General features: G+C 46.8%; 1 protein-coding gene across 1 annotated transcript; it reads left to right on the top strand.

The window, feature by feature from the left end:
• The first annotated feature begins 3,120 nt into the window (after positions 1-3,120).
• WNT1 (Wnt family member 1) lies at positions 3,121-24,355 on the top strand. The gene is made up of 4 exons (XM_033138005.1): positions 3,121-3,412; positions 9,483-9,736; positions 15,021-15,286; positions 23,827-24,355. Exons 1-4 carry the CDS (start codon positions 3,312-3,314, stop codon positions 24,313-24,315), a joined length of 1,110 nt encoding a protein of 369 aa, XP_032993896.1. The 5' UTR covers positions 3,121-3,311; the 3' UTR covers positions 24,316-24,355.
• The last annotated feature ends 711 nt before the right edge of the window (positions 24,356-25,066 follow it).

The following is a 25,066-nucleotide window of genomic DNA, read 5'->3' as shown; positions in this document are numbered from 1 at the left end:
TCATCCAATCATAGAATTGTAGAGTTGGAAGAGACCCTGAGGTTCATCCCGATATAAATGCTTCTGAAGCCTATTTCTTGGGATGTGTTGGGCTCTAAGTAGGAGATAAGTCAATCCATTCAACACAGACTTGTAGATTTTCATTGTCTTGCAAAGTCTGGAGCAGGCCTGTAGTCTGGGGAAGTGGAGGGGATGGGGGATACAGACCTTGTGTATATTCTCCCACCAAAGGATTAAAAAAAAGCTTGCTCCCTCTGTGCTTTACTCCACCTATTACTCTGATCATCATCTCGCACACCTCCTTTCTCATGGGCAGCCCGTGACTTCTCTATCCCTCCCTGGCTTCCCCAACGACTGCAGATGATAAGTTACACTGTTTAACTTTAATTGACTTCAAAGGTTTAAAGCAGCTCAACTGTACAGCACCTGGCCCATTTCTGGTCCAAATGGTACATGCTAACAGTACTTAGGATGCATGAGGGTCCAAGGCTGGATTCAAACGTGATGCAGATCATAGGAAAAAAAGCTTGTGTAAGCAGTCCTTGTCACGTTTCAATGTGTTTATCATGACTGCTAAACTATATGCATGCAGCTAAGCTTAGCGCATGCTAAAGTGGCACATGTGGACTGGAGGGAGGACACATCAGCTGCATTTGAATGTTATTGGGACTATGTTAAATGCTTATATAGGCAAGTTGATATTTGAGTTAGGCTTAGGATTTCTATATGCTGCTTTTTTTTTGGAACAGCCAAATTATTGTAATTTTTTTTTCTTACTTGAAAAATGGTTTGTTGTTTACTTGTTTGTTTTTAATCTAAATAGGCCTTGGACTGGGTGTTCCTGTACAAAAAATATTACAGACCTGATCTGCAGAATTCTGCAGTACAGTGATACCTCGGGTTAAGAACTTAATTCATTCCAGAGGTCCGTTCTTAACCTGAAACTCTTCTTAACCGGAAGCACCACTTTAGCTAATGGGGCCTCCCGCTGCTGCTGCGCCGCCAGAGCACGATTTCTGTTCTTACCCTGAAGCAAAGTTCTTAACCTGAAGCGTTATTTCTGGGTTAGTGGAATATGTAACCTGAAGCATCTGTAACCTGAAGTATATGTAACCCGAGGTACCACTGTAGTACATTTATAAGACTGGCTGACTAGATCTATAGATGAAAGCTTAGAAATGCATGTGGGGAAGGGGAAAGGGTGGAACAGACAGGCAGGAATGAGTAGTGAGCTGTGTACTGGCATGATACGGGTTTTGTTCACACATGCGATCATTTGATGATTGTAAAATCGATGGATGATTTGTATGTGTGAAAGGGCTATCAACAAGGTAACACTACAGGTTTTCAAATACAATCTAGAACACTGGAGTCTATAGCATTCAGCTGCCACTCATCAATACCTGCTTCACACATACAGGGCATCATTTCCTTTCTCCACGCTTGAATTAAGGAGGCCTAATGAGGGATAGCTGACTGCATTCACTGACTCCTTTGAAACATCATGTTTGGGAGATGTAAATCAATAATACGTGCTTGATTTGTGGTCTTTGATCTGTGATGTGCCGTTCACACATCACAGCAGCAATCAAGTGACGGGCTGCATGTGCGAACAGTCCGTATACACGGAAAGATGAGCAACAGTGTATATGCACAATGCCTGGATGGGTGCAGAAGACCACCAAGATGGCTGGGTAATGTAAAACTTCTTTTTATGAATATATTGCATAAAGACAAGATCGATCGTATGAAGACAGATATTAAGGGAGAAATGCTCTTAGTAGGGCTTGTCAATGGCTACAACGTTTCCAGGGACAAAGAACTTTTCAGGCAGGAGTAAACTGATGTGATTTTGGACCTCGATTGTTAATGTATAATCCCAGGAAGGCAGGGCAGAGTTTTGGTCAATGTTGAAAAGTTTGCTGCACTATCCTATACGAAAATTGTGTGTGCGCGCCCGCGCCATAATCAGCCATTTCGGATGATTGAAAGTATCAATCCTGCACATGACCGGGATCGTCTTGTATGTGTAGCTACTGAGGACCACATTCAGTTGCGTGGGGACTTCTGCCCCCCCCCCCCAATGCGCCAGCGTTGCCCTCCCAATGCTTCCCCTTCTCTGCAGCTTCCCAGCGGCTGCGTCCCAAGCTGGAACCAGCGGAGCCGAGCGCGCGAGCGAGTGGCAGCAGCTTAATTCGCTCCATCTGCTGCTGTCTCTCTCTCTCTCTCTCCGCCACCGCGGGATGAAAGGAGGCGCTGAGGACTCTCCAGGCCAAGCCCAAGCGGGGGGATGACGTCTGGCCAGCGGCAGCCAAAAGACTCCGGAGAGGAGGAACGAGGCCACCGCAAAGCCTCGGCGGCCAAATGTGGCGACTGGAGTCCCACGGAGAGAGGCGATCCCGCGGGATGGGGCTGCTGCTGCTCCTGCTACTGAGCAGGACCAGGAGATCTTCGTCCGGGTTCTCATTGCAAGCCTTCCCATTCCTGTGACCGAGCGGGCCTTCTTTAAGTGCCTTCGCGTCCCCTCTGGCTCCTGCTTCTTCTTCACTTGGATCATGAACGTCGGAGACCAGCGCCTGGCTAGAGGTCCCTCGGAGGGAATGACTGGCCGCGGCCCCGTCCTGGGCTGGGGGAGTTGAGTGACAAGCAAGAAGCAACCTCCCCTCCTGCAGAAAGAGGGTTTTCTGTATCTCGGGTCTCCTGGAATTTAATGTGACGGGAAGGGGAGCGGCCCGTCCAAAGGCGCTTGGCTTCCCCCCTCCCTTCCCTCCCCGTCGGGCTGTGATGCGTCTCCTTTGCGCAAAGGCGCATTGTTCGCGGTAGCGCACCGCGCCGGGTCCTTCTGGCTCGATGGCTCACTCCAGGGCGACCCTCCTCACAGCCTCTATAAGAAGCCGGCCCTGGCGAGGGGATGTCAGACGTGCTTCGAGGGGGCCCCAGCTAGCAGGACGCGCGACGTCTCCCCCTCTTGCGCCTTAGTTGCTCTCCAGAGAGAAGCGTCGCCATCCAGGACAGCCGGTAGCGGAGAGCAGCTCCTCGCGGGACTTTTCGCCGGCTGCTCCTCTCTTTCTATTATTATTATTATTATTATTATTATTATTATTATTATTATTTAAAAAAAACTTCGATTTGGGCTCAAACTACTCTTCACAAGTGAGGACCTTCCCCCGGGCGCACAGTGCACGCCTCTCCAGCAAGGTCTTTGGAGACGGATTCTCTACCCCACCTCTCCACCCACCCATCTCTTCTCCGCTGCCTTTTTTTTTTTTTTTGGCGGTTCAGCCGAGCAGGCAAGCAGGGCAGGCGAAGCGATGAGCCCCGTGGCATTAATGCTAGGCTTGAAGACCTTGTGGGTTTTGGCTTTTTCCTCTCTTTCCAACACGCTGGCGGTGAATAACAGCGGCCGATGGTGGTAAGTGCGCTTTACGCGCTGTGCGCCTTTGGGGAGCCTTTCCAAATTCGAAGAGCCTGGGGAGGGGAATCAAATCCGCCTCGGCACGGCTCCCACGGAGGTGACCTGCGCCGCCCCACTCCTGAGTGTTGCTGGCAGAGCTTCGGGAAGCTGCGCCAACCAAGTGCCCAGGTGGATGAGCAGAGCAGCGCAGAACCCAAAGGCGCGCTCAAAGGGGCGCACGCTCGGCGAGCCGCCCGGACCTGGTTTGCCCTGTAAGATTCCCGACCGCAGGCACGTTGTATCGCCTTGGCCCTTTGCTGTGGAATCCTGATCTAGCTAAAGACCAGGGCATCTGCATGCGCCTGAGAGCGGCATTCTCGTGGTACAAGACATATAGGGCAGAAAAAGACATAGGACTGAGATCATCGGGTGGGTCTAATTTGGAAGTGTGATAGGGTACAGGTGTGCTGTAGTAGTTTCTTTTAGAAAAGTGACGGTGGTGATGCAGCTATTGCTGCTGCTGCTGCTACAGCTACAGTGATGGTTAATTAAGGGCAGGAAAGTGTGTCTTATCATTTGTAAGCTGCCTTCAGTACCTGTGAGGGGCAAAAGGTGGGGTATCAAATACATATATAATACAGCACATAATAATAATCTACTGTACAGTTTGCACTGGTCCTGTGGCACAGCTATATGTTACTTCATTTATTGTTGCATAATTACTATGAGTTATATTAATATTTCTTCCTATACTACTACTTTCATTTTTACTTTTAGATGCTTAGTCTCCCCATAACAATATTTAGGGGCAGGTACTGCAACCCATTAATCGTTAATCATAGCCCTGGGAGAAAGATCATTCCCATTATCGCTACCATTCCTGGCAGGGGGGGTTGCTGCTTAAGGGTGTCCTTGAGAATTAAATCTCAAATCCGCAAGAATTAAATGAATTCCCAATTAAATCAGAATTAAATAACAAGCCTGCCTGCACTTCTTTAGCATGGTCCACATGTCCTTCTGACCATTTTACATGTGAGTAGAGGCATTTCCAATGTGAATGGGCATTCTCTCCCGTGTAGGCTTTACACTCATCTTAAAAACTCTGTTGTGTTAAGACTTATGTGTGAATCGCCCAGTCTAGCTCTAATCTGTAAAATTTGTTCAGTGTATTAATTATCACCGGCTCACTCTGTTGTACAGCTTGCCAAGCTAGTTGCTTGGAGCACCAGCATTTTCAGAGGCATTAAAGAGCAGCGCATGGTCTCAGGCCACGGAGCACTTTAGGATCTTTGGCAATGTTGCAGGTATCAGGTGCATGGAATCTGAGGCTGCGCGCACATGCCCATTTACTTGGCATCTGGTGCACTCCCACCCCTGGTTTGCGAAGCAGTAGACACACAGCTTTAGTCACAATCCATATCTATCCTGATTTTAAGTTGGTAACATGTACACATAATTAGATTAGGTTACAAGGGCAGTTGCTTGGTGCATATCTATAGCGATGGATATGAAAATAAAGTGTGTATTCTGCTGGGATAGCTCTAGGTCTCTGCCTGCCTCCTCCTCTAAATGCAAACCTGAACAGTTAACGGAATGCCCAGCTCCCAATACTCCACCCACATGGCTTGCTGTGTGCTGAAATACTGACCCCCTACTAGGATGTAAGCATCAGAAGTTGACGATGCAGTTGGAAAATGCCCAGTTTTCAGATTTCCCTAGTAATCTGTGTGTCTTGGGCTGCACAAGTACCAACTTTCAAATTTCTGGGTTGTTTACTGGTACCTAAAACTGTGGGCACAGATTTCTTGCCTCCCATCATTAGGGAAGGACTTCTAAATGCCCTTACAACTTTCACAGTAATCAGCATGTGGTGGGTTGTGTGTGTCGACAGATTCATTTTCTCCGTCGACTTGAAGCACCATAACTATTTGGGGGTGCACCATCAGCTCCCTGTTTTGAAGGAGAGAAGTACCATGTCCCATGTTTCAAATTATTTCTGGAACTGGAGTGTCTTGGATGACATGTGTACCCAATTTCAGAGTTCTAACTCATCGGAAAGTACCTTAAGAATCTGATGCTCCAACTCGCAGTGTGTGAGTCAGTGAGGCCCAAATGTCTTTAATACTACTAGTAAACGAAGCCTGCATTCTTCAAGCATAGCTATATGTCCCTTGTTAAGAAGTCCTCTGCAAGCCCCACATCCAAATCTGAGGATGCCATGGAAGTCCTACAGGCCAATAGGCTGTCTTATAGACCATGTGGCTTGGCTTCATCTAAGTTAGAATTCTGGTCTTTTTCTGAGAAGGAAAGCTTTGACCATAAAGTGCAAACAAAATAGAAAATTCTTTCCAGTAGCACCTTAGAGACTAACTGAGTTTGTTCTTGGTATGAGCTTTCGTGTGCATGCACACTTCTTCAGATAAAGTGCAAAGAAAGTCTTGCTTCTCTTCCCCCCCCCACCTCCCATATCTTGGAAAATATTTTTAAAATATGTGTTCCTTAGGTGCTTTTCTAGTAATTCCCGTGTCTTCGGCTGTGTGAATGCAAAATTTAGATTTGCTAGAACTTTCCGGAAGAACCTTCATTATTGTATGGGTCTATTTGTGACAGATTTGTATAAATGTTCTGCTTTGGGAATTTTTCTAGCAATCAAGGTCTCTTTCACCAGCTGTATCAAATTTTTAGGACTGTAACTTATCAGGAAGTATCCTAACAGTTTTAATACATCTGTGAGTCATTCACTGAATCTGTCTATCATCTATCTATCATCTATCATCTGAGACACTGGTTAGTAATAAATTACAAAGCAGAATCAACAGAGCAACAAATCTGATTTAATGTTTATGGATATCAGGAATAATCTATAGACTGAAAGCATGAGGCACATAGGACTGCTTGCTGGTTACTTTTACACAATACTTAGGAATGTTCACAGCTAGCTCCATTCATTTTCTTTTGTTTTTATCCTGCATTTCAGGTACAAAAGCAACCCCCTCAGCACTTTAAAATAATATAAAATAACTTAAACAAGAAAAATTATAATCAGTAGCAGCAATACACACCAACAATTCATACCAGATCAGCCATTCAGCCAAATGCTTTCTGTAACTAGACGGTCCTTAAAGAAACCTGCATAAGGTCTCACACAACATCGTCTCTTGTGGAAGTTTAATCCACAGAGTAGGTGCTGTGACATATTACAGCTTCCCTTCTTTTCAGACTCAACACACTGCTGCAAATGGCATGTGTACAATGTGTGTGGTACTTCTTACCATGTAGATGCTCTTCGTCCTGTGGTCAGTAGCAGCGCCAGCCCAAGCTGCTGCCAGGAATGTGTGGTATGTTGTGCTCTGCACATGAGGCACAAGATCCAGGTGGCAAGGAGCACTACAAATTGCGGCCACTGTGGGGAGAAGTCACCACACAGGTGCTGTTTGCAGTCTCTTCCACTGGATGGGGCATGATGTACAGCTTGACCCTTAGAATATGCAGCATAGATCTGCAATTATGTTGCTATTATTATTTCTGATTAATAACAAACAAACAAACAATCATATATTCTATTCAGCTTCACATATTAGTGTTGCATGATAGAGAATTATGAAATCATGAATGGTATGGAGTGAGGAGAGAGAGAGAGAGAAATTGACTGATTCTTGGCGTTACCCAGGAAAGTTGATTGGCAGTGGGAGGTTCACAGCCAACAAGCTGCATATTCCTGCATTGCAGGGGGTTGGACTAGATGATCCTCAGGGTCCCTTCCAACTCTATGATTCTAAGAAAAGGAATTGCTTCACACAGTGTATCAGGGGGAACTCACCACCACAAGATGTAGTGATAGCAACTAGATTATTTGGCTTTAAATTTTATTTTAAAGCATGAGAGCAAGTTAATGGAGGGTTGTTATATCAGTGTGTATTAGCCATGCCAGCTAAATGGAATCACTAATAGTTGTAGAACTAATCCACTGCCTGGGGCTGAAGGAAGAGGTAGAGTACTTGCAAGAAAGGTGCAGAAACTTTGGACAACTCTCCACTGATCCTGCTATGTAGACCCTTGACTGCCACTTGGGCTAGTGAGTTATATGTTGCCAATGTGTTTTTTTGTGGGATTTGCTAGGTAATTCTGTGTGGGATGTAAAACGCAGGAGCAGTCAAACACAACATTGCTAGAGTGGACACAAATGGGATCTTAGTCCACCAGCCGGAACTTCCTGTTTATTCTGGCTGGGATGGACTTCCTCTGTGTAACTGGAGATGGGTGTGGTCTCACCTGGGCAGGTTAACACAAAACCACAGGGACCAGGCTCCATCTTTTCTCTTTTGGACGACACTCTCAAACAAACCGTATTGCTAAGATGCTCTCTTGGCATCCAGCCAAGAGAGGACAAAGGAGCTGTTTTCCCTTATGGAACAGGGTCCTGAGTAAATGTAACTTTTATTAAGTTTAAGTCTGCCGTCTGGGATCCAATTGTGAACAGATGATTTCTCGTGAGTAAACACTTTTATACAAGACTGTGTAGTGTCTTATTTTGAGAGGGGTTAAAGGGGAAAATACCAGGACATTTATTACAAGGTTTTAACAAACCTGAGCAAGCTTCCCTCTGTGTGTGTTTAAAAGAGGAATGAGAACTCTGCTAATTTCTGGGACGGAAGTTGGAATAGGATATCTTAAACAATATATCCTCTCCTGCATCCCAAAACACTCCCACATTCTGTAGTCTTCTTTCTCTTTGGATGAAATAGAAAGGAAAGGAAGGAAATCCTCGCTCAACATTTATCATATTTCAAGCATGCAAAGTGCCCCAATGGCAAACATTTTTGGCATTTCCTTTTGGTTGCTCTTTAGATGTATAGGGTGTTTCCTGGCTAGAAATGGGAACACTCTGCCTCCCTCGTGTTTAATAACTAGACCAGGACTGGGGAACCTGTGGCCCTGTGGTCTTGAGACCCCAACTTACAGAATCCCTGACATTATTGAACATGTTGTCTGAGGCTGATGGAGAACTAGACTAAGTCCCCAACTACATGACTCAGTATCAATGGCTCTGTAACACATCCAATTATTTCTTAAAATAAATAAATAAAATCATCTGTAGACTTCAGGAGTTGTTTCCATTTTTAATATTTCATTCATTCATTCATTCATTCATACCTCATCTTTTCCCCTGCCAAGTGGCAGACCGTGGTGTCTCAAATTTCAGTGGCACCCTGTGCAACACCAGAATTTGGCACCCCTGCCTCTCATGCTCTGTTCTAAATCATAGTTGTGGCATCCCCTGCAGCTCCCCTGAGGCTCTGCGCCCAATGCAACCAAACCAGTTGCATTCCCCTAAATCCACCTCTGCCCTGACGGAACTCAAGGCGGCTGCTCATTAGGGTCATCTACAGAGGCCTTCTTATGGGACTTGCCAGTGTCTGAAGTGTATTAATTGGGACTAGGATAAGACGCTTCTTTGTAGGTGTGCCCAGGCTCTGGAACTCCCGTGCAGGGAACTCCATCTTCCTTGCTCTTTGATGACCTTACGCCAAATTGCAAAGTTGGTTCTTTTAAGAAAGGCACCTGAAGGATAGGAAGCTGGTTATGGTCTCCCTCTGGTATGTTATGGTTGATTGTCCTGATACTTTTGGCAGTGCAGTTACTCTGTAGGAAGTTTTAATTCCAAATTCTAAAAATTATTTTGTAACACCACTTTTATGCTGCATGGTAGTGAATATTACCTGTGCTCCTTTCATGTTGCTGTTTGTTATTATTGTTGTTGTTATTATTATTATTATTGCTTTTAATCATTGTCAGATACCTCAAACATCCTTTATGGAGTGTGGTTCCCCCCAATTGTTTTAAATAAGCATGCAGTGGTTTGTAGCATTTCACACAGTTCAACAAGCAATGATATTTAGTATTTGACAGGTAGCAGTGAACGAGATTTTACGTTTGATGCCTATGAAAGCAGAAGATGCCAATAAGTCACTCAGTAAACATCCATGTTCAATGCTGCAAGAAATTTGAGCGCGCCATTTCACACTCCAAAATTTGCGTGTCGGAATTTTAACTTTCTGCTTAAACCCTTGCAATTCTGCGCCTGCAGGGGAATAATCAACGTGGCCTCGTCTACCAACCTGCTGACGGACTCCAAGAACGTGCAGCTGGTGCTGGACCCTTCTCTGCAGCTGCTGAGCCGCAAGCAGCGCAAGCTCATCCGCCAGAACCCGGGCATCCTGCACAGCATCAGCAGCGGCCTCCAGAGCGCCATCAAGGAGTGCAAGTGGCAGTTCCGCAACCGCCGCTGGAATTGCCCCACCACAACAGGGCCAAACATTTTTGGCAAGATTGTCAACAGAGGTAAGGAGACGGAGACTGGGCAATAGGAGTACTGGGCTGGGGATCCATTCGCTTATATAGAATGAGCCTGGTGCAGCTAAGGTTGTGTTCTTGCCCACCCATTGGAACAAGCGAATAAAGAACCCCAGGTGATTGGTTCACCACAATCTGAAAAGCTCTATTTCTCTTTCTCTGCTTGGTTGAATCAGTAACCACGTGCTCTTTCACATCTGTCTCCCACAGTCTAGACCAGGGCTGCCCAGATGCTGGACTCCCAAATCCCATAATCTCTGACCTTTGGCCATAGTGGCTGGGATTAAGGAGACCTGGAGGGCCACAGATTCCCCACCCCTGGTATAAATGAAAGTCTGTTACAACCAAATGAGCGGATTTCTTATGCAATCTGCTACAGGAAAGCAAAGCCAGGAAGTGTACAGACTACTTTGCATTTCATGATATGTCATTATTTGTGTTCTACTTCCCCGTGTTTTGTATGTGTGATGCAAGCTTGTGTGACTCATTAACAAAGGATAAACTTTTGCACCACTGCTGCCCTATTGACTGTTCTTCCCTCCTCTTTCACAATCAGAGCTTCTTTTCATGTTTGCTTAAAAACATTATAAATCTACATGGCAGCACAGATATTTGCATTCGCCATAGACACCTGGCCCAGTTAGTGATGATCACAAGAAATACTCCGAGGGCACGCAATGCAAATCTTAGCATGCCCACAAATTTCACAGACTGCCCGAGGCCACTCTAAACTTCCTGAAGTGAGAGTGGGAAATGTGTAATCAAAAAGCAGGAATTAGGTGGGACAAGTCATTAAGTTACCCAAGTCAAGCCTGGTCTATTGTTGTCTAGTGTTAACTAGAAGAGCAAGGTAGCTTCACCTGCCCCAGGTGCATCCTTATTCGGAATGCAAAATAGGCATGAGAATAGAAGTATCGTCATTGAAAGTGTTAAAATATGTGTCATGAGGATATTGTCTTCATAGCGGTGCAGCAACAAAACTGCTAGCACATTTGCAAAGCTAAGTAGAGTCTGCTTTGGTTTCAGATTGGATGGGGGACCATGAAATTCCTGGGTTGGACTAGATGACCCTTGGAGTCCCTTCCAGCTCTAGAGTTCTGTGATTCTATGATTCATTACAAACATTATGTATGTTGTCAAAATACCCAGTGGAAGGATTGCCATCTTTTGTTGAACACCTGTTTGCTTATAGGTCTTGATGGTCAGTTCGGTTGTGTGGGAATGTTTAGGGATGCAGGAGAGGATATATTGTTTATTATATCCTATTCCAACTTGTGTTAACAAGTCCCAGAACTTAGCAGAGTTTTCATTCTCCTTTTTAAACACACACAGCGGATAGCTTGCTCAGGTTCGCTAGAACCTCTATAATAATACTGTCCTGGTATTTTCCCCTTCTAATTCCCTGCTAAAATAAGACACGTCACAGTCTTCTATAAAAGTATAAGGAGTTTACTTACAAGTATCATCTGTTCACAGTCGGATCCCAGAAGGCAGACTTTTAGCTTAGAAAATATAATATACATTAGGAGACTATTCCTTAAGGGCGATAGCTCCTTCTCCTCTCTTGGCTGGAGGCCAAGAGAGCATCTTGCCTAAGCACATGTTGCTCCATTGAAAGCGAGTCGAAAAGAGAGAGAAATGGTGGCTAGCCTGTGGTTTTGTTTTACCTGCACAGGTGAAGCCACACCCATCTCTAGTTACGCAGAGGAAGTCAGCCCAGGAGAAACAGGAAGTTCCTACTGGCTGACTCAGAGATCCCCTTTCATGTCCACTCTAGGGATGTTGTATTTGACTGCTCTTGTGTTTCACATCCCACAGGTTGATGTTCTGTAAGCTGGCTTTCTCTGTGGGTTTTGGTGGCTAGAATATGTCTCTTCCATGAGCATTGCAGTCTGACTACCCAGAAACACCAGTTCAAGCATGGAAGAAGCAGCTTGTGGCGGGATAGGTGTTTGTTTGAAGGGGGTCCAGATAGGTTGAATTGGTGCCATTTTATAAACTTAACGTTGTCTGTCTTGGAGCTTGCCTGCTCCCTCATGCTCCATGTAAACCAGGGGTGATTAACACAGGAAGGCCTATCCCATCTCGCCTCAGGCCACCCACCCTCTCTGAGGCCTCACTTCCCAGGCATGCAGAGCTTGCGGGTTTCAGTAAGGGGTTCAAGAGATTTTTCAGGCACCTGGAAGCCGCAGTCGCTTCTCCTTGCATCTCTAGCAGCAGGGAAGGGAGTGGGCAGGGCACCCACCACGACCACAGGAGGCTACGTGGTAGCAGTAGCAAGAACTTGTGAGAGTTGCACGAGATCTCGCCAGAAGCTGCTGCCACTGCTTTTCCTTGCTTCTCCAGCTGTGGCGGTAGGGGCAGATGGGGTGCCTATGGTGATTGGCCCCCCCTTGGGATTCTGCCACCCAAGGCAGCTGCCTCATGACTAACCGATGGCTCTCCAGCTCTCAAGGGCCAAGGATGATGGGTGCTGTAGTACAGCAACATCTGGAGGGCCAGACTCAGATTAGCTACCATGATTTAAATAGATATTTTAAAATGAAAAATATCCCAGTAGTCTCTAGTTCTCTCCCCTCATAAGGAGGAACTTGAACAGCTGCCCCAGAACTTTCTGGTCCTTGGGAAACTGGGAGAATTTGCACACAGATGAAGCACTACAACCTGTCAGTTGTCTTGAATTTATTCAGTGTGTGGGGAAGTGCCATGAAGCACTGGAAACCTACCATGGGCTCCCAATTCTTGTCTTGAAAGTGTCTTGTGGTTGCCTGTCATTATTATTAACCAACAGCCCTGTACAGTGGTACCTCAGGTTACAAACACCTCGGGTTACAAACACTTCGGGTTACAGACTCCGCTAACCTGGAAGTAGTACCTTGGGTTAAGAACTTTACCTCAGGATGAGAACAGAAATCGTGCGCCTGCGGCAGTGGGAGGCCCCATTAACTAAAGTGGTACCTCAGGTTAAGAACGGTTTCAGGTTAAGAATGGACCTCCGGAACGAATTTAGTACTTAACTCGAGGTACCACTGTACTCATAGTTGCTCTGGAATTCTAAGAAACCAAAAATCAGTTTTGGAATCGGTGATTAAAATCAGTACAGTTTTGACAAAGGTTCAGTCTCTTAAGAGGAGTCCAAATGCATAGCAAACAGAGAAACTACTTTCCAAAATGTATAGCGGATTACATTATTGCCCCACCGTTTCTTCAAGGAGCGCAGGGTAGCATGTGAGACCCCTCATTTTGTCTTCGCAACAACCCTTTGAGGTGGGTTGCTCTAAGAGAGAACAGCTGGCCCTTGTGAACTTCCTTCCCAGCTGGGGATTTGAAGCTGAGTTTTTCCCATCCTAATCCGACACACTAACCATTATGTCACCTTGGTTATCATCTCTGCCTCATCCTGGTTAGGATGGCTTGTGGTGCCACAGTGGTGCTCTATGCTGGTGAGAGAGAGAGAGAGAGAGAGAGAGAGAGAGAGAGAGAGAGAGACCCTTGGAAAAGACAAAATGTGCTTGTGTTGCCCAGAGGAGGCGGTTTAAGTGCACAGCTCCTGTGTGCAAAAAGTTTACTTCTATTATCAGCACATAAACACAGCACACAGCTGGGATTTGTACACCAGGCATCATGTATTATTTTGGTTTTTAATAGTCAGTAACTGTTATTATTTTCCTCTCCATACGAAGAGGAAAGACATTCCTTTCCCACAAAGTCTCGGACTCTTTAGCATGCCTCCTCTTGCTCTCTTTTCCCAGCTAAAGATTTTTTTTTTAATGGGTTGCGGCATTTAGCCAATCAATCTTTTCGATTCTTTGATTCGAAAAGATGCTCCCAATTAATCAAGAAGCAGATTTTTAAAAAGTGACTGCCCTCCTCTTATATAAGAAAAAGGGGAGACTTTTCTAAGATGGTACCATCACACACATCTTGTAACCGCAAAATCGAGATTGTATAGCAAGGATTGGGGAACCTGAGGCACTCCAGATCAGAGGGATACCAAGCCACTTGGCTGCCAGGGGCGGCAAGCCAAGCAGCATCCCTGGGGGCGGGGCCTCTCTCTGTAGCGTATGCGTCATGACGTCATGATGCATGTGCTACAGAGCGCAGCCTGGGCGGACTGTGCATGTCTGCAGCAGCCTGGGTAGACTGCACATGTCCGCACATGCGCAGTCTTGCAGGCTGCTGCGGACATGCGCAGTCCGCCCAGACTCCCAAGCTGCCGCCCGGCACCCCTTCCGTGCAGCGGCTGCTCACATGGAAGGGCTGCCGGGCGACGGCTTAGGAGTCGCACTCGCGGGGGTGGTGGCGGCGCAGAGTGTCACCCTCCCCAGGCTGGAATCCGGGGCACACCACCCCCACCGCCCCGCCCTCGCTACGCCACTGCTCCAGATGTTGCTAAACTACAACTCCCATCATCCCAGACCACTGGGCCATGCTGGCTGGACTGACAGGTGCTGGAGTCCCACAATATCTGGAATGCCGCACATTCTCCACCCCCTACTGTAGGCACACTAGATTGTAACCCTGAGCTTTCCCCCATGTTCCTTGCAACATCTGGCTTAGTTTACTTGTATGAACAACCTATCTCAACGTAGTTCTGCAGGCTACCTACTATCAGTTTATGACAGTTTTGGTTGGATTACGCAAGGTGAACTGTGGGTGGAGTTTGGCAGTTGGAAGTAACTACCACCCAAGTATGGTGATGGCCAGGAGACTCTCATGGCTGTTTGGTCCCTGCTAGTAATTGTCTTGTGAACAGGGCAGGGCAAAAACAGGGTCTTGGGATCCTTCTGGTTTGTGAGACAGGGATGGAAGGCAGGATGTTGCGATCCTATGATTCTACGAACCGTTTCTTTTTGGAGTTCTGATTTTTATGGGTATTGTTCCGGCTGCTTAAATAAAAGTTCACTTCGCAAGGTGCCTCCATCTTCCTAAATGTGAAGAGGCAGAGAAGATACTTAGAATCAAAGAATTGTAGAGCTGGGAGGGTCCACGAGGGTCATCTAGTCCAACCCCCTGAAATGCAGGAATCTTTTGCCCAACCTGGGGCTTGAACCCACAACCCTGAGACGAACAGCCTCATGCTCTACCAACTGAGCTATCCCAAGGGATACCTGATGAATGAGGCAGCAGCTGTTATTTGTGCCAGCAATGATGTTGATCTCCAGGCATGTGCTGGGGTGTCCCCTGTTCTGAATGGGGAGAAATGAACTGTGGACTCTGACGCTGCGTGCTGACATGCCATATCACCCCCCCTCCCATCTCCCACCTCCAGGTTGCCGAGAAACAGCTTTCATCTTCGCCATCACTAGCGCTGGCGTCACCCACTCTGTGGCCCGCTCTTGCTCCGAGGGCTCCATCGAATCCTGCACCTGCGACTACCGCCGGCGGGGCCCAGGGGGTCCTGACTGGCACTGGGGTGGCTGTAGCGACAATGTGGACTTCGGAAGGGTCTTTGGACGAGAGTTCGTGGACTCCAATGAGAAGGGGCGGGACCTGCGGTTCCTGATGAATTTGCACAACAATGAAGCAGGACGTCTGGTAAGAAGTGAGAGAGCATGTGGGCGAGGAAGTGTAGACAAAGCTGTATATGTGCTTGCAGTCAGGGGCGTAGCAAGGTAAATTGGTACCCGGGGGCAAAAAATTTTTTGTCAAACCCCCCCCCCCAAGACATGGGAAGGTCAGGTGGTACCCGGTGCGGAAAATTTCTTGTCAACTCCCCCATTGACCCCCCCCCGCAAAAATGGTTTTACTTTATTTCATATTTTCTTACAAAGGAATAATATAATAACAAGTAATTTTTTAAAAAAACTTTTATTTATATCCCACCCTCCCCAGCCAAAGTCAGGCTCAGGGTGGCTAACATCAGATACATAACATTGGTATAAAATCAAACAATAATTAAATTACCTCCTAAAAACATCTCAAAATCAAATTAAAGTCTAATTAGATGGCTTTCCACAGGGTTAGGGTTGGGAACAGTAAGTGTTCTCTGAACTGAAATTTCAGCCTTCATGACATAGGAAAACAGCCAAGTGAACAGCTATTTTGGTGGAGGAGGGTCAAGATTATGGAACTCGGGGCGGTCCGCCCCCCCTTGCTACGCCCCTGCTTGCAGTTGTGTGTGTGTGTGTGTGTGTGTGTAGATTGCTGTGTTTGCAGCAGCAAACCAATTTCCCCGGGGTGCAAGCCTGGGTGGTGTGTATGGAGGTCCTGGGTTGCCGGAAGGAGGTGTACAAGGTGCCACCCAACCATCTTAGGGACTCCAGATTTGTGTAGGGTTTACTCCTTAGCCTTTGCTCCTCCCAAAGATATCCTGCAAGGCAGCAGAGGTTTAGGATCAGAGTTTTCCCTTCTCCTAGACAGGCTACCTTCCCAGGCTGAGTTACAGGTAGGTAGCCGTGTTGGTCTGCCATAGTCAGGGAAAAAATTCAGTAGCACCTTAAAGACCAACTAAGTTTGTTCTTGGTATGAGCTTTCATGTGCATGCACACTTCTTCAGAACTTCCCAAGTTGATGAGCCTCATCTGCACTACAGCACATGCAGAAACCCACATCTCAGCTTATTAACACTGGGCTGGGCTGTTGTAAGCCATTTTCTTTCCACGATGGGGATAATGGATCACAGTGGCATTGGCAGGATTTTTTTTAACATGTTGAAAAGCAAACGAAAATATGAGTAGGACCACAGTTAGAAAGAATGACAACCTATTGTGCGTAGGATGCCATTCACATAACCATTTTTCACATGGTGAAGTCAAGAACAGCTGACTTTTGCTGTTATCTGAACTACCAAACTGTTCTTGCGAGTGTTTCAACATGTGTCTAGACTCCAGACCATAATTCACTCTGTCCTGACCCCACCAAAAAAACTTGGAAAAATGGCTTTCAATCAAGAGTGGATGTGTAATGATTTGAATAGTGTCCAAGTACTCACAAGATTGGCTCACTGTAATAAACTCCACCAAAACAGTTAACTCTGGCTGCGTACACATCATACATTTAAAGCAGATTTTTGCCCCAAAGAATCCTGGGAACTGTAGTTTATCCATCACAAAGCTGCACTTCCCAGCACACTTAAAACTACAATTCCCAGGATTCTTCGGGGGGAAGGGTATGTGCTCTGAATGGGGAACCACAAGTGGGCAGAGCTCTATTGCACTCATGGCTTGCTTGTGGGCTTCCCAGGGGCAGAATCTGGTTGGCCGGATGCTGAACTAGATGTGCCTTTGGCCTCATCCAGCAGGGTCCTCCTTGCCTTCTTCTTCTTACTATTTTCCTCAATGGAACTCAAGGCAGCTAAGTTGCTAAAAATATAGAAAAAAAACAATTAATAATAATAGTAGTAGTAGTAGTAATAATAGAATTAAAACCAGGGGCGTAGCAAGGTAAATTGGTACCTGGGGGCAAAACATTTTTTGTCACACACCCCCCCCCCAGGCATGGGAAGGTCAGGTGGTCCTGGTGCGGAAAATTTCTTGTCACCCCCCCATTAATTCCCCCCCCCCAAATTGTTTTACGTTATTTCATATTTTCTTACAAAGGAATAATAACAAGTAATAATAATAATAAAACTTTTATTTATATCCCGCCCTCCCCGGCCGAAGTCGGGCTCAGGGTGGCTAACATCAGATACATAACATTGGTATAAAATCAAACAATAATTAAATTACCTCCTAAAAACATCTCAAAATCAAATTAAATTCTAATTCGATGGCTTTCCACAGTGTTAGGGTTGGGAACAGTAAGTGTTCTCTGAACTGAAATTTCAGCCTTCGTGACATAGGAAAACAGCCAAGTGAACCGCTATTTTGGTGGAGGAGGGTCAAGATATTAACCGATATTCATGAAATTTCATATATAGCTATATAATCCCTAGCATAGTAAGATAAGACCTTCGGAGCAGGCATTTAAAAAAAAAAAATTCCAAAAAAATTCCAAAAAAAATTTTCCTCAAAAAAAATTGTTCCTTGATAATTTGTCACCCCCCTCCATTATGGAACCTGGGGCGGACCGCCCCCCTCACCCCCCCTTGCTACGCCCCTGATTAATACTATATACAGTACATACATAAGATCTTTTTAAAACATACAAATAATTACACTGAAAACAGCAGGGTACCACCTGCCCTTTCATTAAAAGCAGTCAGTTCCCAAAAGCCAGTTGAAACAAGAAGGTCTCCACCTGCCGGTCGAAGGACAATGGGGAGGGAGCCAGTCTGGCTTCTCCAAAGAGGGAGTTCCGGAGTCTGGGAGCAACCACCGAGAAAGCCCTTTCCCGTCTCCCTGCCAAGGGACCGTGTCCCACCCAGAACCATATCTAGTATTCCTAATCCATCCTCCCCGTGGACTCTAATAAAGGCAATATGGTACTGGCAGCGGCCTTTCTCTTTTTCTGCAATTGGAAGGAGAAAAGGCCTCCCAGCCACTCTGAGCAGCAGCACAGCATCCGGCAGCCTCCCAGCCATGTTTCCCACGCCGCTGGGAGTGACGGTATGTCACCATCTAGTGTCAATCTCATGGGCGTTCTGAAATATCACCAGGAGATGCTGTCTGCTATCATTATTGGTCTCAATTATTCTTTCTTCCTTTTTCTTTAAAACAAAAAACAGAAGGGGGGGTTTCAACCTCCTCATAGTTAACTAAGGTTAACTCCCACCTCGAACATTTCATAGAAATTCATTCCCCCTACATCCCTGGAAGCAGAGAACCCCACCCCACTTGATGTGTGACAAATGGTCCCAGAAAAATGAAGGAAAGATCTTTGGCTGTGCAATCATTATTTCCACCCCCCAGCAATTCTATGAAGATGTTTCTTTCTCTTTAGCTGTCTGGTTTAATAGCCTTCGCGCTCTGTGGCTCTCTATTGTTGGAGTCCCGGCTCCCATAATCCCTGGCCATTGGGCCAGTCTGCCTGGGGCTGATGGGATTTGGAGTCCAACAATGTCTGCAAGGCTACAATTTCCCCCATGCTGCCCTGCACCCTTTTGGACATAGAGGAACAACCCCGCTGCCAGAGGCACTGCTAGGTTTGGGGGGGTGGGGGAGACCAGGTGCCTTCTGCCACCGCCAACTCTGGCCTCTCCACTCTTGCTTTAGATGCACGAGGTTTTTAAACTCTATAAAGATGGGGCTCCTGCTACTCCCAGTAGCACAGCCCCCTCTTTGCCAGATCCCTCCACCTACAGGTGAAACTCAAAAAATTAGAATATTGTGGAAAAGTCCATTTACCGTATATACTCGAGTATAAGTCGACCCAAATATAAGCCGAGGCACCTAATTTCCCTACAAAAATGTGGGAAAGCTTATTGACTCAAGTATAAGCCGGTTCACCTTTGCCACTGTGGTAGAGGAGGAACGAGCAGCCCAAAGCAGCCCTTTGGGCTGCTCCTTCCTCTTCCTCCTTTGCTGCTGTGGAGCTCACCCCATCGCAGGGTTTCGAACCGCCATTCTTCTGATCAGCAAGCCCTAGGGCTCTGTGGTTTAACTCACAGCGCAATGTTCCCTTGTGTTATACAGAGAAGGCTGGGATCCTGTCCTGTTTAAGCAGGAGCCAGGGAAAGTGAGCACCTGTGGGGTTTTAATACTTCCTTAACTGATAGGCTTTCTGTCTTCTGGGGTCTAAAGTTTGCATTTATGTGAGCAGTTCAGGAATGGAACAAGCTGCCTGGGGAGAGTAAAGAACCACCGTTCTTGTACACTTCTTAAGGAATGGTTGACTTGAGTATAAGCCGAGGGCAGCTTTTAAAGCACAAAAAGTGTGCTGAAAAACTAGGCTTATACTCAAGTATATACGGTATGTAAGCAATTGTTTTCATTAGCTACTGGAGTTTAATATATGAGATAGACTCACGACGTGCAAAGCGAGACATGCCAAGCCTTTATTTGTTATAATTGTGATGATTATGGCGCACAGCTGATGAAAACCCCAAAGTTGAAATTGTTAATTTGGGGTTCTCATCAGCTGTACGCCATAATCATCACAATTATAACAAATAAAGGCTTGACATATCTCGCTTTGCATGTCGTGAGTCTATCGCGTATATTAGTTTCACCTTTTAAGCTGAATTACTGAAAGAAAGGAAACTTTCCACGATATTCTAATTTTTTCGAGTTTCACCTGTCTATGATGTCTCACCACTTTGGAGCCACTCCAGGAAGCGTGGGCCGGCTGCTTCCCTCTTGCCACACAGGACTTGGAGTGGCTCCAGAGCAACATGGCATGCTATTGCGTTGCAACACTCTGAAGCCCTTCTAGGAAGTCCAGGGGGACTGACTGCTGCAAGTGACACAAGCCCCTTCTTAATTTTGTTTATTTATTAAAGTAAATGAACCCTCCTCCACCTTTCACCTCTAAGATAACTGGCAGGGCCATAGCTCGGGGGCAAAGCATCTGTTTTCCATGCATTTCCCAGCATCTCCAGGTAGGGCTGGGAGGGATCCCAAGAGAGCCTTTCTGAGTCAGTGTAGAAAATACTGAGCAAGATGGACCAGTGAGTGTGACTCAGTGTATGGCTGCTTCCCATGCTCCTCTGTTTCCTGCCCACTCCCTTCTCCAAAGGGCCAAGCCCCTCAGTCCACTGGTTGAGCTGGGCAGTGCAAGTCCTGGTCCTTCCCCCACTATTCTGGCTCTCCAACACAGCCTTCCCTGCCCTTTCTAGAGATTTTTATATCCAAATATAATCATATTCTACTGGCTTTCACTGTTCCACCAGGTTTCTGATATGGCCACTAAATATGGCATTCCAGCTCTCCCATCTTGGCTTTGAGGCTTCAGTTATCAGCCTGTACACATCTAGCCATTGCTCCTTCTCCTAAGGGCCTCTGTTTTGTTTGCAGTTTTTATTCCCATAATAATTTTCTCTCTCTTTCAAACGGCCTTCTGGGTGCTCATTGTCAGGTTCTACCCAATCCCCAGTTTGAGGATCTAAAAATATTTACACCATCATTTCTAAGAAATTGATCATCCTAAAAAGTCCCAGAAATCTGAGTAAAAGCTGCTCTGTTAACTTTTTAAAGTTCTGCTTGGCAGGAAACCTAAATGGACCTCACCTTGCCTTCCACAATTTATCACAGGGCACAATCCCCACCCCACCCCGCATGACCCTAATTGGGATGAACACGAACTGTGCAAGGTCTTAGGCTGTATGCACACACCATACGCTTAAAGCACATTGCTTCCCTGAAAGGACCTTGGGAACTGTAGCTTGCTAAGGGTGCTGAGAACTGCAGTTTTGTAAGCCATAAACGACTGTTCCCAGTATTATTTAGGGAAGCAATGTGCTCTTAATGTATGGTGTGTACACAGCCACCAAATTGCTCTTCTGCAGCAGCTACTCTGCACAGTAGGGCTTGCACAGGAGAACTTCCTGGTGGATTATGTGCCCAGTGCATCAAATCTGCCTGTCTGCCACTCATGGTATCATAAAATCTGCTCCCTGACCTCATGGCGAGGCCGCTACACTCATGAACGGAATTGTGCAAGAGCTGTTTGTGTATCTCAGTGCTCTCTGCATCCATGTATGTGTGTGAACATGTGCACCGGTATGTGTGTGTCCCTGCTGACTTCTCAGAACTAGGTTATGGGATGGGCGATGAGGGTGGCAGTAGGCAGCATGGGAGGGTTAGGCTGTGGTGGTGTGATGACCAAAAAAAAAGGAGGAGAAGGCAGCCCTTAAGCAGGCAAACCTCCTACATGCTAGCCAAGCCCAGAACCACAAGCCCGGCTGCCATGTGGGCTCCTACACATCTGGAAGGAAATGGTTCCAATTCTTCTAATTGCAGTAAAACCCGTTTGGAAGGGAAAGCTCTGGTCTTGGAAAGATGCATCCACATTCCGTGGGTGGGAGGGGGGCCCACAGTGCGCCAAGGGAACAGCTCCCTCTTGCAAGCAAAGGGGTGGGAGAGATGGGTCTGGTAGGAGGAGGGGTTCCCAGCAGAGCGAGCGAGAAGCACATACCCAAGCAGCCCTCACCTCGCGGGCTCAGCACTGAGAAAACTTGGGCAAGCTCCTCTGTTGGAATTAATAGCAATGATGATCTAAATAATAATAATAATAATAATAATAATAATAAGGCACTTCAGAGCACTTAATGTACAGTACATGGTCCACATAATCCCCACAATTGCCTGTAAAGTAGATTATAAGACAAGTCCTGCTTGATGAGGCCAAAGGCCCAGTTAGTCCAGTATCTCACCAGATCCTTATGGGAAGCTCAAAAGTAGGTCCTGAGAACATCAGTGTTCCCCGTCCCTTGTGATTCCCAGCAGTTGGCTTTCAGAGGCATACTCTGACGGTGGATGTTGGACATCGCCCTCGTAGCTAGAAGCTGTTGATAGTTTATCCTCCATGAATTTGTCTAATCCTTTTTTAAAGTCACTTAAGGTGGTGGCCAAGAGACCCAGGTGGCGCTGTGGGTTAAACCAGAGAGTCTAGGGCTTGCCGATCAGAAGGTCGGCGGTTCGAATCCCTGCCATGGGGTGAGCTTCCGTTGCTCGGTCCCAGCTCCTGCCCACCTAGCAGTTCGAAAGCACATCAAAGTGCAAGTAGATAAATAGGGACCGCTCCAGCGGGAAGCTCAACGGCGTTTCCGTGCGCTGCTCTGGTTCACCAGAAGCGGCTTTGTCATGCTGGCCACATGACCCGGAAGCTGTCTGCGGACAAACGCAGGCTCCCTCGGCCTATAGAGCGAGATGAGCGCCACAACCCCAGAGTCGGACACGACTGGACCTGATGGTCAGGGGTCCCTTTACCTTTACCTTTAAGGTGGTGGCCATTGCTACTCAAAACTGTTATCCCCCTATTGCAGATGAGGCAGGGGGAAGATTGAGGGTAAGAGATATTGGCTTGCCTAATGTCACAAAGCGAGTTTGTGGCCAGGGCAATATTGGAACCCTAAACTTCCTGACTACTGTTTCACTATGACTTAGCTGCTCCACTATGCTATGAAACGTATGCAGCCCTAGGAGCCAAGCATTTAGGCATGAATTTAGATCTGGACAAGCTGGCACGTGTGCAGAGGAGGGCAACCAAGATGACCAAGGGTCTGCAAACCAAGCCTTACGAGGAACGGTTGAGGGAGCTGGGAATGTTTAGCCTGGAAAAGAGGAGATATGAGAGCCATCTTCAGATATATCAAGGGCTGCCCTATGGAAGAGAGAACAAGCTTGTTTTCTCCTGGACTGCAGGCTAGGACTTGAGCCAATGGCTTCAAGTTACAAGAAAGGAGATTCTGACTAAACAGAAAGAACTCTGGCAATTAAGTGCTGTTCAACAGTGGAATGGACTTCCTTGGAAGGAGGTGGACTCTCCTTCTCTGGAGGTTGTTAAGCAGAGGTTGGGGGGGGGGCATCTGTCAGGGATGTTTTAGTTGAGATTCCTGCATTGCACGGCATTGGGCTAGATGGCCCTTGGGTTTCCTTCCTGTGGGAATGTTAAGGGATGTGGGAGAGGATATATTGTTTTAGATATCCTATCCCAACTTGCGTTTACAAGCTCGATAATATCAGCAGAGCTAACATTCCCTTTTTACTTCATATGCGCAGCAGATAGTTTGCATAGACTCGCTAGAGTCATTAAAAATATTGTCCTGGTGTCTTCCCCTTTTTATCCCTCTTTCAATAAGACACTTCACAGTGTTTGGTAAAGTGTATAACGTTTAATTACAAGTAATCATCTAGTCACACAAGGATCCTAGAGGCAGGCTTAAAAGTTACTAAATAATATACATATGGTGACTTTCTCCTTTTGAGAGAAAGTCCCTCTTTTTACTTTTGGCCTAGTGCCAACGGTGCATTTTAATAATGCTGCTTTTAAACTGTCTTAGAGATTAACACGACAACTGACCAGCGACATGGAGACTCAGCATATACTACAGTTGGAAGCTCCCAACTGTAGAGTTCACCCCCAACTGTAGAGTTCCATATAAGGAAGTTGGGTTTGACTGCCCCTGTCCTTTTACATCCCACACTTCCAACCATACAATTCTATGATTCCATGGTGTGGTCCATACTGTGGCTGGCTCAGAACCCTGCTGCTCTGGTGTCTTCTAACAGGCATTTCCTTCCTTTCTTACCATTCAGACGGTCTTCACCGAGATGCGCCAGGAGTGCAAGTGCCATGGGATGTCAGGTTCTTGCACGGTCAAGACTTGCTGGATGCGGCTGCCCACTTTCCGGACCGTGGGGGACTTTCTCAAGGACCGCTTTGATGGCGCGTCGCGGGTCATCTACGGCAACAAAGGCAGCAACCGGGCCTCCCGGGTGCAGTTGCACCACCTGGAGCCCGAGAATCCTGCCCACAAGCCCCCTTCCCCCCACGACCTGGTCTACTTTGAGAAGTCGCCCAACTTTTGCACCTACAGCGGCAAAACAGGGACAGCGGGGACAGCGGGCCGCTCCTGCAACAGCTCCTCCCCTGCCCTGGATGGCTGCGAGCTGCTGTGCTGTGGGAGGGGGTACCGGACCCGGACGCAGCGGGTGACGGAGCGCTGCAACTGCACGTTCCACTGGTGCTGCCATGTCAGCTGCTTGAACTGCACCAACATGCAAGTGTTGCACGAGTGCTTGTGAGCAAAGAAAGGAAAGCGGAGAACGTTCTGCACCCAGAAAACAAAACACATCTTAACAGAGGGGATCCAAAAAATGCACACCCCACCAAGAAAAAGAGGCCGGCCTGCCTGCCACCACCTCACCTCCCCATCTGTCTCCGCACCCTTTGTTGGTCCAGCAAGCAGGCAGCTGAGTTACCCCCCAACCAGCCACCCCTGCCCCCAAACAAGGTTCTGCTGTCCACAGACTACATGGAGAGAGAGACTCAGCACGATCTGGATGGCTGAAAGAAGCCTTGGAGGAGAAGGGACATTTGTGTGTATATATGCTTGCCAGACCCAAGTCCCCACGAGTTCAGATTGTGTCTCTCTGCTTGTTAGGCGGCCCCTCAGGTCCTGCCTGCGTGTCAAGATTCTCGTCGCAGGCTTTAATTTGAACCAGATCTCTTCATCAGGGCAGAACCTCAGAAGACTTCAACACTTGGCCTTGTATCTCCCAGTGTATTAGCTGTATTCCCATTAGTTGGAACTGTTGTTTGTTGTTGTTTGTTGTTGTTGTTGTTGCTGTCATTGCTGTTGTTCCTATTCTTGCAGAATGGTCAGAATAGGAACAAAAAAATACCTCTGATCTTGTGAAGAAAGTTTAGGAGTGTCCAGATTACAAGGAGCATCTTCCAGGCATGTTTGACCAACACACAACCGGGCATCTTTCATTTCACAAATTAAGCATTGCCTCAGTGGACTTTCTTTCTCATTGATGAGACACTGTATAA

Source organism: Lacerta agilis, chromosome 2, assembly GCF_009819535.1.
Source record: "Lacerta agilis isolate rLacAgi1 chromosome 2, rLacAgi1.pri, whole genome shotgun sequence".
Lineage (NCBI taxonomy): Eukaryota > Metazoa > Chordata > Lepidosauria > Squamata > Lacertidae > Lacerta > Lacerta agilis.
Note: the sequence above shows the minus strand (reverse complement) of the source record. Positions and strands in the feature narration are given on the sequence as shown.

Excerpts from the sequence above, each read along its gene's own strand:
- WNT1 (XM_033138005.1), top strand. The coding sequence starts at position 3,312 with ATGAGCCCCGTGGCATTAATGCTAGGCTTGAAGACCTTGTGGGTTTTG. Across the intron at positions 3,413-9,482 it reads AATAACAGCGGCCGATGGTG|GGGAATAATCAACGTGGCCT; the intron begins GTAAGTGCGCTT and ends CTGCGCCTGCAG. Across the intron at positions 15,287-23,826 it reads ACAATGAAGCAGGACGTCTG|ACGGTCTTCACCGAGATGCG; the intron begins GTAAGAAGTGAG and ends CTTACCATTCAG.